This window comes from Podospora bellae-mahoneyi, chromosome 4 (assembly GCF_035222275.1).
Source record: "Podospora bellae-mahoneyi strain CBS 112042 chromosome 4, whole genome shotgun sequence".
In the NCBI taxonomy this organism is placed as follows: domain Eukaryota; kingdom Fungi; phylum Ascomycota; class Sordariomycetes; order Sordariales; family Podosporaceae; genus Podospora; species Podospora bellae-mahoneyi.
In genome coordinates this window covers 332,285-346,302 of record NC_085883.1, presented here as the reverse complement: position 1 = coordinate 346,302, position 14,018 = coordinate 332,285, and the positions used below count along the sequence as shown (strand labels likewise).

Below are 14,018 nucleotides of genomic sequence, written 5' to 3'. Positions count from 1 at the left end.
TGCTCACCCACACTGCGTACTCCTCCCCTTAGGTATGCCGTGCCCTTCCAACCAGCATCACTAACCCTCCCCAAAACTCCGCCCTCTTATCTGTGATAACCTTCCGTAGTTCTCAAGCTGCCCATCGATCACTACAATACCTTAGCCACTCCCGCCGTTACTATCCCCACAAAGAGCATCCACCATTACCTATCACCCCCCTCAACACAGGCACACACTCCCCCTTTAGTCCCATAACAACAGCACCCAATATCAACCAAACCGGCAGCACCCATTCCAACAGCTCCACACGATACCAGCGGTCCTCCTGATCATGTACCAAGCCCTCCAAACACACTGTACCCCCCTTTCTCCATAGCCATCAACAGCCCCGTCACGCAGTGGGACCTCATCCTCCACGCAGCGGATTTCCTCCTTGAGGCGGCCGACCTCATCCTCAAGGCAGCAGACCTTACCCTTTAAGAAGCGGACCCCCTCCTTGAGGTCGTGGATCTCGTCTCTGGCGTCGGGAATTTCTTGTTTCTTGAGAAGCACCAAGCCTCGGAGGATGATAAGTAGCTGCTGGTCAGAGAGTAGCATCTCCGCTCGAGGGATGGGTGCGATGTCTGTCGGAGCGGGCGTTTGGAAACGTGGTGTTGGAGGGACGGTCATAGTAGGCACCTAAGCGAAGAATCGAGCAGTGTTTAGAGAGAGAGGTTGGGTTTGAAAAGGTTCCAAAGGGTGGGTAAATTTCAATGTGGAGAGAGATTGACGTGGTGACGGCCTCCGCTCAAAGGGGACGTAAAAGGAAATCATGATGCAGCTAAAAGAGGAGACAGTGCCTCCTGCGAATGTGTGGACCTGCTCGGCAATGGACATCCTCAGCAGCTGGAAGGAACCTAGCCAGGAAAGCACATTTCTCATGTTGAACAACCAGCTCATATTTTCAACTGCCGCATAATCCAACGTTGACAGGGATATCATCCAAACCCAAACCCAAACCCAAAATCATTAACCGCCTGCTAGATGGTCATCCAATACCAAAACCACCTCCTTAACTATACCAAACGCCTTCCCATATGTCCTTCAAGCCAAAAACTTGGTCTCCCCCTGCTGAAAAAGCCAATCCCTATTAGCATCCACCATGAACTCGGTAATATTGAACTCCCCCGCCACCGCCGCCCCCCCACCATGCCCTATCCCTCCTCCCCCCATCCCATCACCCCCCGAAACACCATGACCACCACCATGCGAATCACTCACCATCCCAGCCTGCGCAACCGGCAACCTCGGCACATTAAAAAAGTCAAACACGTCCAAATACTCCAACTCGTTCGTGGCCGGCGGCGCCTGCCCAAACCTCCCCGGCCATCCACCACCACCACCACCCCCTCCCGGCCCGTTAGGTGCCCCCCCACCAGGACCACCAGCAGCACCACTCGACCCCGCCACCCCATTCTTGCTCCGTGGAATATGCCTCGGCTGCCGACTGATCAAAAAGTCGAGGTCAAACGCCGTCCTCCGCATGTCGGCCAGAATCTTGACAATCTTCGGCGTCTCGCTCCCTCCCTGGCGAGCATTGTCGTGATGTTCCTCCAGCACACGGGTAAGAAGCCCACAGTACCGCGTCGCGACAGGCCAGTACCGCCCCATCTCCCCCAGCGTGTCGACAAATAACCGTATCTGCGAGGTGTCCAGCTTATGCTCCACCGTGCTCCCGTGAACAAGCAAGACGCGGGCGGCCACCCACAGCGTGAACGCGAATGGTGGCCCGAGCTTGTTCAGCAGGTTATTGCTGACGACAAACTCGCGGAGGGCAGCGATGTTCTCGGCCGCACTGTGACACCGCTGCGAGGCGCTGTAACTAGGGGTGAAGATCGGGGAGCGGGTGGTGGGATAGGCGGCGGAGGAATGAAGGCGGATGACGGCGGTGTGGAAAGTTGCGTGCAACATCACCCAGCCACAATTGATGGCTTTGGCGGAGCTTGGTTGGAAGAGCTTGGCCATGTTGCCATAATCCCCCGGGAGATTGAACTTCCAGGCAGCCAGCATGTTGTCCAGCTCCTTGTAGCGCATCTGCCACTGCTCGACATCCGACAGCGCGCTGATGTCAACTGGCTTGCGGAGGAACTTGTGTATCCTGGAGAGTATGGAGAGGATCTCGATGTAATGGCTGAAGGCGCCCAGGTTCTCCGGCTTGTCGACCTCGTACTCGGGCGAGTTGCCACTTGTTAGGGTCGGTCGAGAGTCGTCCAGGCGCAGCCATCGGGTGTCGACTTTTTGGTTCTTGATCCACAAGTCATCTCGACATGGGAGGGTTCGGTCAACCTCTCGATCGTCGAGCGCAAAGTCAAAGGCGGTGGCTATCGTTGCGTATCGGTCAAGAAGGTACACCATCCAAAATAACCTCCGCCGGGACTCTTCTTCAATAAAATCGCGGGGTTCTGGGAGGATCATGGCCCGGAGCGTGTAGATGGACTGGTAGTTGGGTGCCACCGAGATGGAGTTGCTTTCCACTGCCAGACCTAGCTGGACGACGGCCCGGGTGATGATGGCCATGATGTTCCAACCGGGCGGGCCATTGCCGCTTCCGCACAAATCCAGAGCCAGGATGACCAACGCCTGCAGCGACTTGACAGAGAGGTTCTCCATGCCATACAAAATCACGCGGTTCTTGGACACGGAATGGTATCGTTGGCGAGCTTCGTCAGTCAGCCGTTGATCTGTCGAGTACCGTAGGGTGGTGGCCACAATGGCATGCAGCAGGATCTTGTCGGTCTCGTCCAAGATTGACGGCCCAAAGAGGGCATCCAACGTCGTCGTTCGGTGTAGGATAGGGCACCACGTGTTGATGTGCTTAAAGTACAAGTCCACCAGGCCATAGAGCAGGTCGTACGGCGGTAGCTCCTGTTCGGTGCCCATGTGGCTTCCTGGCGGCGCGTGGGCTGGTGGTGATTGTAGAGCGGCCACCGAGGTTGTCGGCGCGGTAGTGTAGTACTCCTGTGCTCCAGTGCTTGGACCGGAAGCTGGCAACTGGCCGCGGGGCGAGACGATGCTGTTAGATAAACTCTGAAACGGGTCCGCCATGGTGGACGTGGCTGACAGAGGGCCCTGTATCCCCAGGTCAACCGATGTCGTGGGTCTTTGGAGGAACAAGGCCGTCTCGGCCTGGGGGGTCCGGATGGTCTCGCTCCGCGCGAATATCGACGGCGGGCCGGCTTCACGGACCTCTCGTGGCGTGCCTCGATCGCTCAGCTGGCTGGTGTGACTTCCCCTGACGCTGGGAGCGTTGTGATGGCCAAAGGCACCGGTACCGCTGCCATTGCCGCTTCCCGGACTAGTGTTTGAGTTGGAGGTCAGAGCTTGCAGCAGCTTGTCATGAGCCCTCAACATTCCTTCCAGCTTGTCCAGCCGCTGCTCCAATTCCCGTCCGTAGCCAGCACGTAGACCCGGCTTCTTGCGCTCCTTGTATTCGCAGGTAGCTCCGTTTCGGCTACACCAGCCGCACGATGGCTGGGCGCGGTCACATTTCACCTGTCGCGGTCAGGTCAGCATCGGGGGCCGGGCAATGGCTGTCGGTCGGGTCGGAGGGGGGGTGGACGAGAACTCACTTTGCGCTGTTTGCACAACTCGCACCTAGCAAGGCAGCACAACAAGGCCAATTAGCATTTTCCTTAGCGTCACACAGCGTGTTGTTGAAGTGCTCACGAAACAGATACCGGTCTCTTGCGCTTCCCCAGACGCACGCCCTCGCCCTGGTCGTCGAGGTCATGGTCGTCTTCCCCACTCTGCTGGCCTCCGTCATCGCTGTCTGCGGGGTCCTGGTGGTGATGTCCGCCGCCATGCGACGAGTAGGAGGGCGATGACTGGGCGTGGGAAATCTGGCCATTGTTGTTGTTGTTGCTGTTGGTGTATCTGGTGGAAGCTTGGACCGCCGGCTGCATCATGGCCAGAGCTTCTTCCCCAGGCTCCCGTCTTAAGCTCAAGCCTTTGTCAAGTTCCCAAGACAACCAGCCTGGAAGCGCCAGCCGTTGAGTGGTGACGCTTACTGCGCGCGCCGAGCGAGTGGATCGGGGCAACGACGCAGGTTGCCGAAGCACGACGACAAGCAGCACAACCCGAACGGGGGAACAGTTCGCAACAACGGGCAGGCGGGCACTCTTCGGGATTTCGGGTCCTCGGGTGTCAGAAACGGCAACGGGGGCAGCGCCAACAACACGTGTGATTGAGACAAGAAACGACTCCAATGAACACTCGGGGTAATGATGAGCAGAACAGCGAGGGCGGTGGAGAGACCACATTCCTCTTTTTTACCCAGCATTAATTTACCTTATACCCAAACAGGGACACCTGGGCACTACCTACACGACTAGGTGCGGTACGGAACACCACGTTGCGGCGGTCATCTGGGGGAGTCTGGGCCCGGGGGAGCTGGGGAGCTGGGGAGGGGGGTGGTGAGGGGTGCCCTGCTGGGGGAGAGGGCTGTTGTTGGACCGTGCCCGGACCTTGCCTTTGCTTGGATTTCCGGGGTTGGTGGAGTGCGTGCCCTGTGTGGAGAATTGTGGGGGGTGGGGTAGCACAGGCGCACAGCACAAGCAGCCGGTGTCCCAGCGGGCTGTTTCTTGACACCTCTTCCAGGTTGTGCTGGACGAGATGGTGTTGCTATGAGACTCCAACGCCTGTTAGGGCTGTCAAGCTGTCCAATCTCACATCTCATGTCATGTCATCCATTGCTCACCGCTTTCCGTTGTCTTGAGGATGGAGGTGGTCAGCTACGAGAAACACGCGAGGTGAACTCGGAAGGATTCGAGATATCCATTGATTGGGGGCAACTGACACATCAGATTTCAGTGGCAGGAGGAGTTGGTGTTTGCTCGAGAGAGAGAGAGAGAGAGAGACCCGACGACAATCAGGGAATCCTTCATGGCGTTCGTCCCACCACCATCATTATGACCAGTCCGAGAAGCCCTTCGCACCCGGTCCCACGTGCTTATCAGCATGACCGGAATGCTACACAAACCCAAATGGAATCACTTGCAGCCGGGCTGCAGAGTGTGCAGTGTGCAGTCGACGCAGCGAGAGAATGCGGTGAAGACGGGGCGATGCTACCCCAAGTCGTTGCGCCTGACAGACTCTCTCACATCGTTCATATCGAGAGCCCAACGGCAAGCTTGAACCGAACCGCTGCTCTGGGTCCAATGGCATCATCTGCCACAGTAGCACCTCGACTGACCGGCCACCGCAGCATGCCGCAGTTATCCACAAGAGTACGACAGTAAGAAACCCGTGGCATCTTTGCCGCACACTGGCATAGACAGGATGGCCCTCGAGCCCTCCTCCGACATGTTGTCGACGGAAGACGCGGGATTCCATGTTGGTCGCGGCAGCCCTTGACCAAAAGGGTATAATCCTCCCCCCGTCCACATCACCACCACCACCACCGAGCTGTGACCCGTCACCCGGTGCCCATCACCCGTCCGGACCAACAACAAACTGTGACGCCTTCGGATAGCCCTAGCGCGAAATACCCCAATGGCCCTACACGGTGATCCACCAATCCGCCTCTGCTCCCTGGCAGCATCCCTCCATGTGCATGCCAAAGGTGGGGTTGAGGTTGTCTTTTGTCTTCGGATCAGAGCGAACGGCCAGGCCCACGTTCCCGGATGCTTATCTGAGAACAATAGAGCTACTTGTCTATATGTCGCCATCATCGGGGCATCACAACCCGACCGGTTTCACTATTTTCCCAAGTGCTATCTGTCTTTGGCCCCTTTGGTGAGGACGTTGTTTGCCCCTTGACATGCATTGTCCCCGCACAGGGACCTGTCCGGGGCTACGTAGTTGACAGAGCCAAGTAGAGAGAAATAATAAGAAAGCCTTATCCTCCCAATTCCTCCCCTTTTCACATCAACCATCCCCCACATGCCAAGCCATCAGACACTAGACGTTGACGCTAGGTAGGCATCTGGACCGCATATAACTTGGGACTGGTTCTCCAGAGGCTTGCTTCCCGCCGTTACGATCCACCTCTGTCATTATCTGGGACCCAAAAAGACGTTGACACCATGGCGTCTGTAAAAGCGTTCCCCACCATCAAAAGTATCCGATCGTTCGTGATCGGCGGTGTGGGCTCAGGTATGTGGAATCCCCAAACGGTTGAGACAAAACGGCTGGCTAACCAGATTGCAGGTGGCGATTACCACAATGTCAAAGGTGGTCATTGGTGAGGTGCTTTCTTTCAAAAAGCCAGCACCTTGGCAGCATTTCCTAACTTCAGTCCAGGCTCATAGACAGTCCAATTTCTACTCCATGCTCAAGATGGGAGAAGTACCGGGCATCACGGACGAGCTGGGGTATCAATGTTCTCGGCTCGTTCTTTGTCGAGATTGAGGCCAGCGATGGAACAGTTGGCTTTGCAACTGGCTTTGGTGGTAATGTCAACACTGCCCGCTTTTCTCCCACCGGAAATGGAGACTGATATTGTTTTCAAATGCAGGCCCTCCAGCGTGTTGGCTCGTCCATCAGCACTTTGAGCGCTTCCTGATCGGAGAAGACCCTCGCAACACAAACCACCTGTTTGAGCAAATGTACCGAGCGTCCATGTTCTATGGCAGAAAAGGTCTCCCCGTTGCCGTAATATCCGTCATTGACCTCGCCCTCTGGGACCTGCTCGGCAAGATCCGCGGCGAGCCCGTCTACAAGCTCATCGGCGGCAACACCAAAGACCGCATCGACTTTTACTGCACCGGCCCAGACCCCCCAGCCGCCAAAAAAATGGGTTTCTGGGGCGCCAAAGTGCCTCTCCCCTACTGCCCCGAAGAGGGCCACGTCGGCCTTAAGAAGAACGTCGAGTTCCTCCGCAAGCACCGCGAGTCAGTCGGCCCGGACTTTCCCCTGATGGTCGACTGCTACATGTCGCTAAACGTGCCCTACACGATCGAGATTGCCAAGGCGTGCGAGGACCTAAACATCAACTGGTGGGAGGAGTGCCTCAGCCCCGACGACACGGACGGCTTCGAGCAGATCAAGCGCGCCCACCCGACCATCAAGTTCACCACGGGCGAGCACGAGTACTCGCGGTACGGGTTCCGCAAGCTGATCGAGGGGAGGAACCTGGACATCATCCAGCCAGACGTCATGTGGCTCGGCGGCATGACGGAGCTGCTCAGGGTGGCCGCAATGGCGTCGGCCTATGATATTCCCGTGGTCCCCCACGCGAGCGGGCCGTACAGCTACCACTTTGTCATCAGCCAGCCCAACACCCCCTTTCAGGAGTACCTGGCCAACTCGCCCGACGGGAAGAGCGTGTTGCCCGTGTTTGGCGATTTGTTTGTGGACGAGCCTATCCCCACCAACGGTTTCTTGACGGCGGCTGATCTGGACAAGCCGGGGTTCGGGCTGACGCTGAACCCGGTTGCGAGGGCGAAGCTGGTTCCGAGTACTTATCTGCTGGCTATTCCTACCAATTCGCTACCCCCACCGGTGTGTGAGGAGAAGAAGGAGGTTAATGGTGTCAATGGACGCCACGTGGAGGGGGAGTTGGCTGGGAAGGCCAAGGCTTGACCACCTCACGGCAGAGAGCTACATGATTGGATAGGAGTTTATCTTGGGGGTACTAGACATTGGATATGTCTTTTTCTTTTTCTTTTTTTTTTTGTTGTCTGCGTTTTATTCTACCGTTTTGAATATCAGTTTTGTTTATCTCTTCCATCCCACTGGCAAGCATGATCCCGCAAGCCCGTTGTACTGACGTCATATCAACCGTCGTGAAGGTGTTGATGTTTCCCTCAAATCATGAAACAATACAGCCCAACAAAAGGTCAACCAGGTATCCGGATACTCTGTGCCGTGTGTCTCCAAAATTCATGCAATGTGAGGAAGAGGAGGTTCTTGTGTGTCCAAGTCGGATCATCACCTCGCTGTATTTAACCCCGAGCTGTGGGGTGGGGCAGAGGGGGGATGTGGATCCAGGATAAGGCACAGGGGCAGGGGTGATTGTCAGCTTTCATATGGGATCTGATTTTGTACCGCGAGCATTATTCCTGACATGAGGTAAGTGGTTGTTTGGGGGCTTTGCAGAGGGTGTGATGAGATTGTTGTTAGACACCGCGGACAAGGCTGCGGTGATGTGAGATATGGTGCTCTAGAGAGAATGGAGGTCAAGGGGAGAGGTTGCATCTGGGAATTTACCCCGCGAGCCGGACGGGATAATTGTGTGAATGGCAGCGACCCCCTCGTGGGTTTGCGTGTCAAGATGGAAGGTATGACATAGGTTGATCGTTGAAGGTTGTGTCACGGCACAGCTCACCTTTGCTTGCTCTTGACACCAAGAACTCACCTTTCCCACGACCACCTCACCTTTCCGACACCTGGTTGTGACCACCCACCATGCCCGCCACCAACCTCCTCCTCAACAGAACAGCCATCATCACCGGCGGCACCACAGGCATAGGCCGCGCCATCACCCTCGCCTTCCTCGCCCAAGGCTGCAACGTCGCCGTGAACCACCTCAACCTCCCCTCCGACACCGACCACCTCACCTCCCTCCTCTCCGAAGCCTCTTCCCTCCCCGGGAAAATAGCCCACCTCCCCGGCGACGTCCGCGACCCAACCACCGGCCCCGCCCTCGTCCAGTTCGCCCTCGAAACCTTCCACACCTCCCGCCTCGACATCTGCGTCTCCAACGCAGGCGTCTGCACATTCACCCCCTTCCTCGACATAACCCGAGACCTCTTTGACAAGACCGTCCGGACCAACCTCGACGGAGCGTTCTATCTTGTCCAGGCGGCGGCGAGACAAATGGCGACTCAGGAGCCAAAGGGAGGGTCGATCATCGGGATATCGAGCATCTCTGCCTTGGTCGGGGGGGCAGAGCAAGCGCATTACACACCCACCAAGGCGGGGGTGTTGTCTCTGATGCAGAGTGCGGCGTGTGCGCTGGGGAAGTATAACATCAGGGCTAATGCCATATTGCCGGGGACGGTGAGGACGCAGTTGAATGAGGAGGATTTGAGGGCGGGGGGAGACAAGCTGAGGTATATGGAGGGGAGGATCCCGCTGGGGAGGGTTGGAGAGCCGGGAGACGTGGCGGGGCCGGCAGTTTTTTTGGCGTGTGAGGAGTTGAGTGGGTATGTGACTGGGGCGCAAGTGCTGGTGGATGGGGGGTTGTTTGTGAATTTGCAGTGATGGGCGGATGGATGGGATTGCTCAGGTGGGCGTTGAATATCCCCATATTGGAGGCAGCTATCACAGGGGTGGAGGTTGTACAGGTGGTCTCGTTTAGTGTTATATTATTAACGTCCTGAAAGACAATGGACCCTGAATGAATGTCTTGAATTCGGAAAAAGATATTCATGTCATGGAGACCTCGGTGTTGGCCAGCTCACCTTACATGGATGGACCCGAGGCCACACCGCTCTTGGCTTCCTTCTCCTCACCGTTGATGGACCCAACACCAACGTCGCTGTCGCCAGCAAACGAGAAATTCTCTCTGAATGCGCGCAGTGGAGAGTTGGGAATTGATCCAGCGAATAATGCACGTCCAGATGACGCCCCTTATGCACAAAGATTTTTCTCTTCGCTGTGGAATGCGCAGAATGTGGATGAAATGTGGGGGGGATGTCCCCTCCAGAAATGGTTCCGTCATCGACAGGGCAGGGGGATGCAGCCGAGAAATGGGAGAGTGGGTCCGTGCCTGGCGCTGGTGTCTTGTCGGTGTTTGTGCTGCCCTTCCAGAACGCGGTCGGGTCGCACGTGTCGGTTGCGGTAGCGGTCGCGGTCAGGGTCAGGGCCATTGGAGGGCCATTACACCGGAACCAACAGAAGCCATTGGCTGTAAGGGGTTGGCTGGCTGGCATTGCCAACCTCCTCGAGACTCGCTGTCGAATTCCTTGTTTGCCCTTTCTCCTCATATTCCATCCAGCCCTCCAGTCACAAACAACACCACCCGTCAATCCACCTTCGTTATGTGTCTGGTCCATCGTGACAGCATCACCCACAATAGTCTTGGCTTTGACGGACCGGAGCGAAAACCCGGCTAGCGCACTGATAGCGCCGATAGTCTTTTTGACCGCCCCTGGCCGCGGGTAGCGTTGTCAGAGGACTCCACCGGTTGCTTGGGAGCCCAGCGGGTAATTATTCATTCCATTGGGAGTTGATCAATATACTACAGACAGCAGGCCTGGGAACATCGCTGAAGCCATCGCCTGTCCGTGTCAGAGCCTGTCAAACACCCACTCACCTCAATCCATGCGCTTTTCTGCCGCGCCCGGGGAACCTCCTTGCCCAACACTCGCCTCTTTTTCCACCCTCGAGGACACCTGCACCTGTCATCCCGATCCGAAAGCGCGGTAGCGACTATGCTGCTACGAGTAGCATTTGCGTTGTCGTCCCCGTTACCACCACCACCACACTGTTACCGCCTTCCACCTGTTCCCGTATAAACCTGGCATGGCAACAAGCCCCTACCCAAACTCCGATCCGCCGCAGCCTCCCCCGCCGCCGAGAGACCCAGACACAGACACAGACACAGGCACAGGCACGGGAACAGGCACAGGCACTGACGACACTACTGATAATACTATGGGCATCGTCGACGTCGTCGGGTCCTCGCCGCCGGGCGATGACATCCGGTGCTGCTGTGGGAGAGAAGACTGTGTGTATCTGAGACACAACTGCTCGGTGCTCCTGAGCGTCGAGCGGGATGTCCACGCGGCAGCCAAGATGGGGCAGGTACGTTGTGCGGTTTCCCTTTCGTGCTTCCCGCCACATTCCACTGTGACACCTTCTCTTTCACCCTCTGGTTTCCTTTGTGTGTGCCTGCTGCCGTCTTTTGAGTGGTCATCGTGTACGTGTCTGTCATGTTGCCAACTATGCCTGCTGAAGAGAATCTCTCGTTTCTTTTCTGCACACCACCATGGATGACCCAGACGAGACAGCCCTGACGCAGGAGCCAGACCCAGAGCTCGAACTCGAACTTGAACTCGACCTTTACTTCCCTTCTCGAACGCTAACATGGTCGCTCCAGACGCTCCTCGCCCGCCACGAAGCGTACATGGCCTCTGCAGAGAGGGACAGAGCCGAGCTCAACGCCCGAATTGAACAGCTCGAAGCCGAAAACGCTGAACTCGAACGAAAAAACCGCGAGGTCAATCACGACAACCACAATCTACGAGACGAGTTGGACCACCTGAACAATACTGTCAAGGATGCAGACACAAAGATAGAATTTTTGGAAAGGACGCTACAGGATGCACAGCGCGAGGTGCGACGGCTCGAAAGCGCAGCGCAACGAGCGGCCAGTCTGGAGAGGCAGATTGAACTGTTGGAGGAGGAACAAGCCACGCTACAGGCCGCCGTCATCACCACGAAAGACGAGGCGCGGACGGCCATACACCGTTGGAAACAAGCTGAGAAGGGGCTCAGTGACTTGCAAGCACAGTTGGAACGAATGGAGAAAGAGGCGAGGGAGGATCGAGAACGACATGTTGAAGTCATCAGCCGCATGGAAAGGCAGCGTCTCATGGAGAAGGAGCTCAACACAGCAGCTGGGAGACTCAAGGGCGCTGCCGCGGTAAGGTCAATGACTGATAGTAAGAACAGCGGCAACGTCGTGTCTCACTTTGTGCGCGACCTCTTGCAGGACAACGCCAACCTGCAGCTGGGAATGGCCGAACTCCGCGAGATGCTGGTCAACTCCAACGACGAGATTCAGATGCTGCGGGAGCAGCTGCTGTGTCACCAGCCAGCACCACCGCCAAACGATTTCGAGAGAGAACCCGAGACACCTGCGGAAGAAACGCCACAAGCCGGCACCTCGTCCCAGTCACTCCGAGCCGAGCTGGAGGGACACGAGCAGCCACCGCCTCGAGTCACGCAGCAATTACATATTCACCACCATTACCACGTCACCCACAAGCAGGAACTCAAGAGGATGAGAAAGAAGCGACAAGGGATATCATCTGGTACCTTCACTCCACCCAAGATGTATTCTGCCCCTTCATCACCCGTCACATCGTCCATAATATGGCATCGGGGTCCCGTGAATGGGAACCATGAGCCACCAACACCTTCAGAACACCATTGGTCTCGACAAGATGACGAGAACCCATCAGAGTTTGGACATTCGTCAGAGATCAGCTCCCCACGGTCGTCCAACAACCGCAATTCCGTATTTGACCGCATGGTTGACGTTTCTTACCCCACATCGCCCACGACAAGCTTGGATCCAACATCACCAGCATGGAAGACCGCGCATCGAAAGAGAACCTCGGAGTGGTCCATGTTTCCGATTGACGCATCCTCTACTTGGAACGGCCCGCCACCAACCAATCCACACCCGCTGACCAACTTTGTCCGTTGCGGCGAGCGCTCTCCCAGCACTCCGAGACGCGTCCAAGATGACGAGACACAGACCTACTCCGACGCCGGCAGCACAGACGCAGGGGATCTCATCTCGCCACACTCCAAACACTTTGATTCGCAAGTATTACAACGCCCGGGTGGCAGGTTACGCCGTGTGACCTCGCAGGAATCCATCATGTCCTTGTCCAACGGGATGGATATTCACACGCTGCAGGCGCGACCGAGTCAGCTGGCGTTGAAGCCCCTGGGTTTGAGCGCTGCGGGGACGAATCTCAGCGAGGTTATTGCTTCACCTACCCTGACGAGTGGGAGCAGTGATGGGAAGAGGGGAAGCGTCTTTTTGATGGGTAACCTCGCGAATCAGGTGAGGCAACCTGCCAATCGGACCGTGTCGACGCCCACACGGTCGGGCAACGAACGATTGCACCCAGGGATCAGGAGGACGCCTTCTGCGTTGGGGCGGTTGGTTTCATGGAGGCCGTGGGGGGGGAACACTGCGCCTACGTCTCCTGTTGCGACGCCACCACCACCGCCGCCTACTTTGATTGCAACTTCTACGGCGATTCCGGCGTTTGGGTTTGCGGTGACGAGCCCAACGGTTTCGGTTTCTAGTGTGCCCAAGAGTCCCGAGGGGAGCGTGAGTTCTTCGGGGACTTTTAGGGGCACGGGGATCAACCAGAAGGGGGTGATTCCGGGGTTTAATGAGTATTGGGCTAAGCATCAGGTTTTGAGGCGGCCGACGAGCAAGGTTTGCTTGGAGGGGGACAGGTTGGGGGCTGTGGAGGAGGGGTTGAGGGAGGCGTTGGAGCCGATGGTGGAGGAGTGATATTATTTATTTATTTATTTTTTTATTTTTTCTACTTTTTTTGCATTGCATAAAGGAGTTTTTGGGGGGTTATATTTGGAAAGGGGGGTATGATTTTTTTGGACGGGGCAGGAGATTGGGGCGGGAAGGGGGAAGGGAGTGTATATAAGAGCCTGATATCCGAGGCGTGCTTTCGGAGGGCCTGTTTCAACAGATATGTTGCTAAGAGGGGATGATTAGGGTGGCTTTTTCTTTTTTTTTTCTCTTTTTTTTTTGGTTTCTGGGTTTTTCAACAAAGTTGCATAGCCATTGGATTGGAGGATTGAGTTGGGTGATTTGAGTGATGATGGAATGGATAGGATAGTTGGCTTGCATGGTGTATACTATACCCCCTTTGATGGAAGAAGTTTGATTTTTACTGGGGAGGAAGGAAGAAGAAGAAAGAAATGTGTATATATATTCGGGCTGGTCGGACTGACATTCATTACTTTTTTGTTTTTGCTTGGGAGATGGGAGGAGGAGTATTCTTTACCCCTACACCTGTTGTAATCATTATCTGGAGATGTTCAGAGGCAGAGAAAGCGGCATAGTTAAGGGGGAATTGAAAAGGGATCATATCGAGTTTAATCCAGAGAGTTGTCGTGTTGTGATTGTGTGAGATGGAGTGTGAAAACTATCGATGAATTGGGGGAGAGGGAGGATGTTGATGGTATGTTGGGAGGTTGGAGATGTGCTACGTGTGTTTTTTGATGTGGGGTGTTCCTTTGGGTTTGACTTTGGGAAACCTGACTTTGTCTCGGACTAAGAGCTTGATTTTTGACTTTTGACTACCACTTTTGACTAAGGCTAAGACCGGGACTAAAGACACCAT

The 14,018-nt window shown here is 55.9% G+C and overlaps 4 protein-coding genes across 4 annotated transcripts; 3 read left to right on the top strand and 1 right to left on the bottom strand.

Moving 5' to 3' along the window:
- Nucleotides 1-1,065: 1,065 nt before the first annotated feature.
- On the bottom strand, nucleotides 1,066-4,475 carry QC761_400960 (uncharacterized protein; the record flags this gene model as incomplete). Its single annotated transcript, XM_062878379.1, has 3 exons — nucleotides 3,688-4,475; nucleotides 3,591-3,615; nucleotides 1,066-3,513 (listed from the first exon to the last, which is right to left on the bottom strand). Exons 1-3 carry the CDS (start codon nucleotides 4,278-4,280, stop codon nucleotides 1,066-1,068), a joined length of 3,066 nt encoding a protein of 1,021 aa, XP_062731798.1. The 5' UTR covers nucleotides 4,281-4,475.
- A 189-nt stretch (nucleotides 4,476-4,664) lies between these two features.
- QC761_400950 (uncharacterized protein) lies at nucleotides 4,665-7,585 on the top strand. Its single transcript, XM_062878378.1, has 4 exons — nucleotides 4,665-6,114; nucleotides 6,169-6,202; nucleotides 6,262-6,410; nucleotides 6,476-7,585. Exons 1-4 carry the CDS (start codon nucleotides 6,045-6,047, stop codon nucleotides 7,540-7,542), a joined length of 1,320 nt encoding a protein of 439 aa, XP_062731797.1. The 5' UTR covers nucleotides 4,665-6,044; the 3' UTR covers nucleotides 7,543-7,585.
- Nucleotides 7,586-8,367: 782 nt separating this feature from the next.
- Nucleotides 8,368-9,165, top strand: QC761_400940 (uncharacterized protein; the record flags this gene model as incomplete). The annotated part of the gene is made up of 1 exon (XM_062878377.1): nucleotides 8,368-9,165. One exon carries the CDS (start codon nucleotides 8,368-8,370, stop codon nucleotides 9,163-9,165), a length of 798 nt encoding a protein of 265 aa, XP_062731796.1.
- Nucleotides 9,166-9,721: 556 nt separating this feature from the next.
- Nucleotides 9,722-13,168, top strand: QC761_400930 (uncharacterized protein; the record flags this gene model as incomplete). The annotated part of the gene is made up of 2 exons (XM_062878376.1): nucleotides 9,722-10,710; nucleotides 11,006-13,168. The coding sequence occupies exons 1-2, from the start codon at nucleotides 10,429-10,431 to the stop codon at nucleotides 13,166-13,168; spliced, it is 2,445 nt and encodes an 814-aa protein (XP_062731795.1). The 5' UTR covers nucleotides 9,722-10,428.
- Nucleotides 13,169-14,018: the final 850 nt, after the last annotated feature.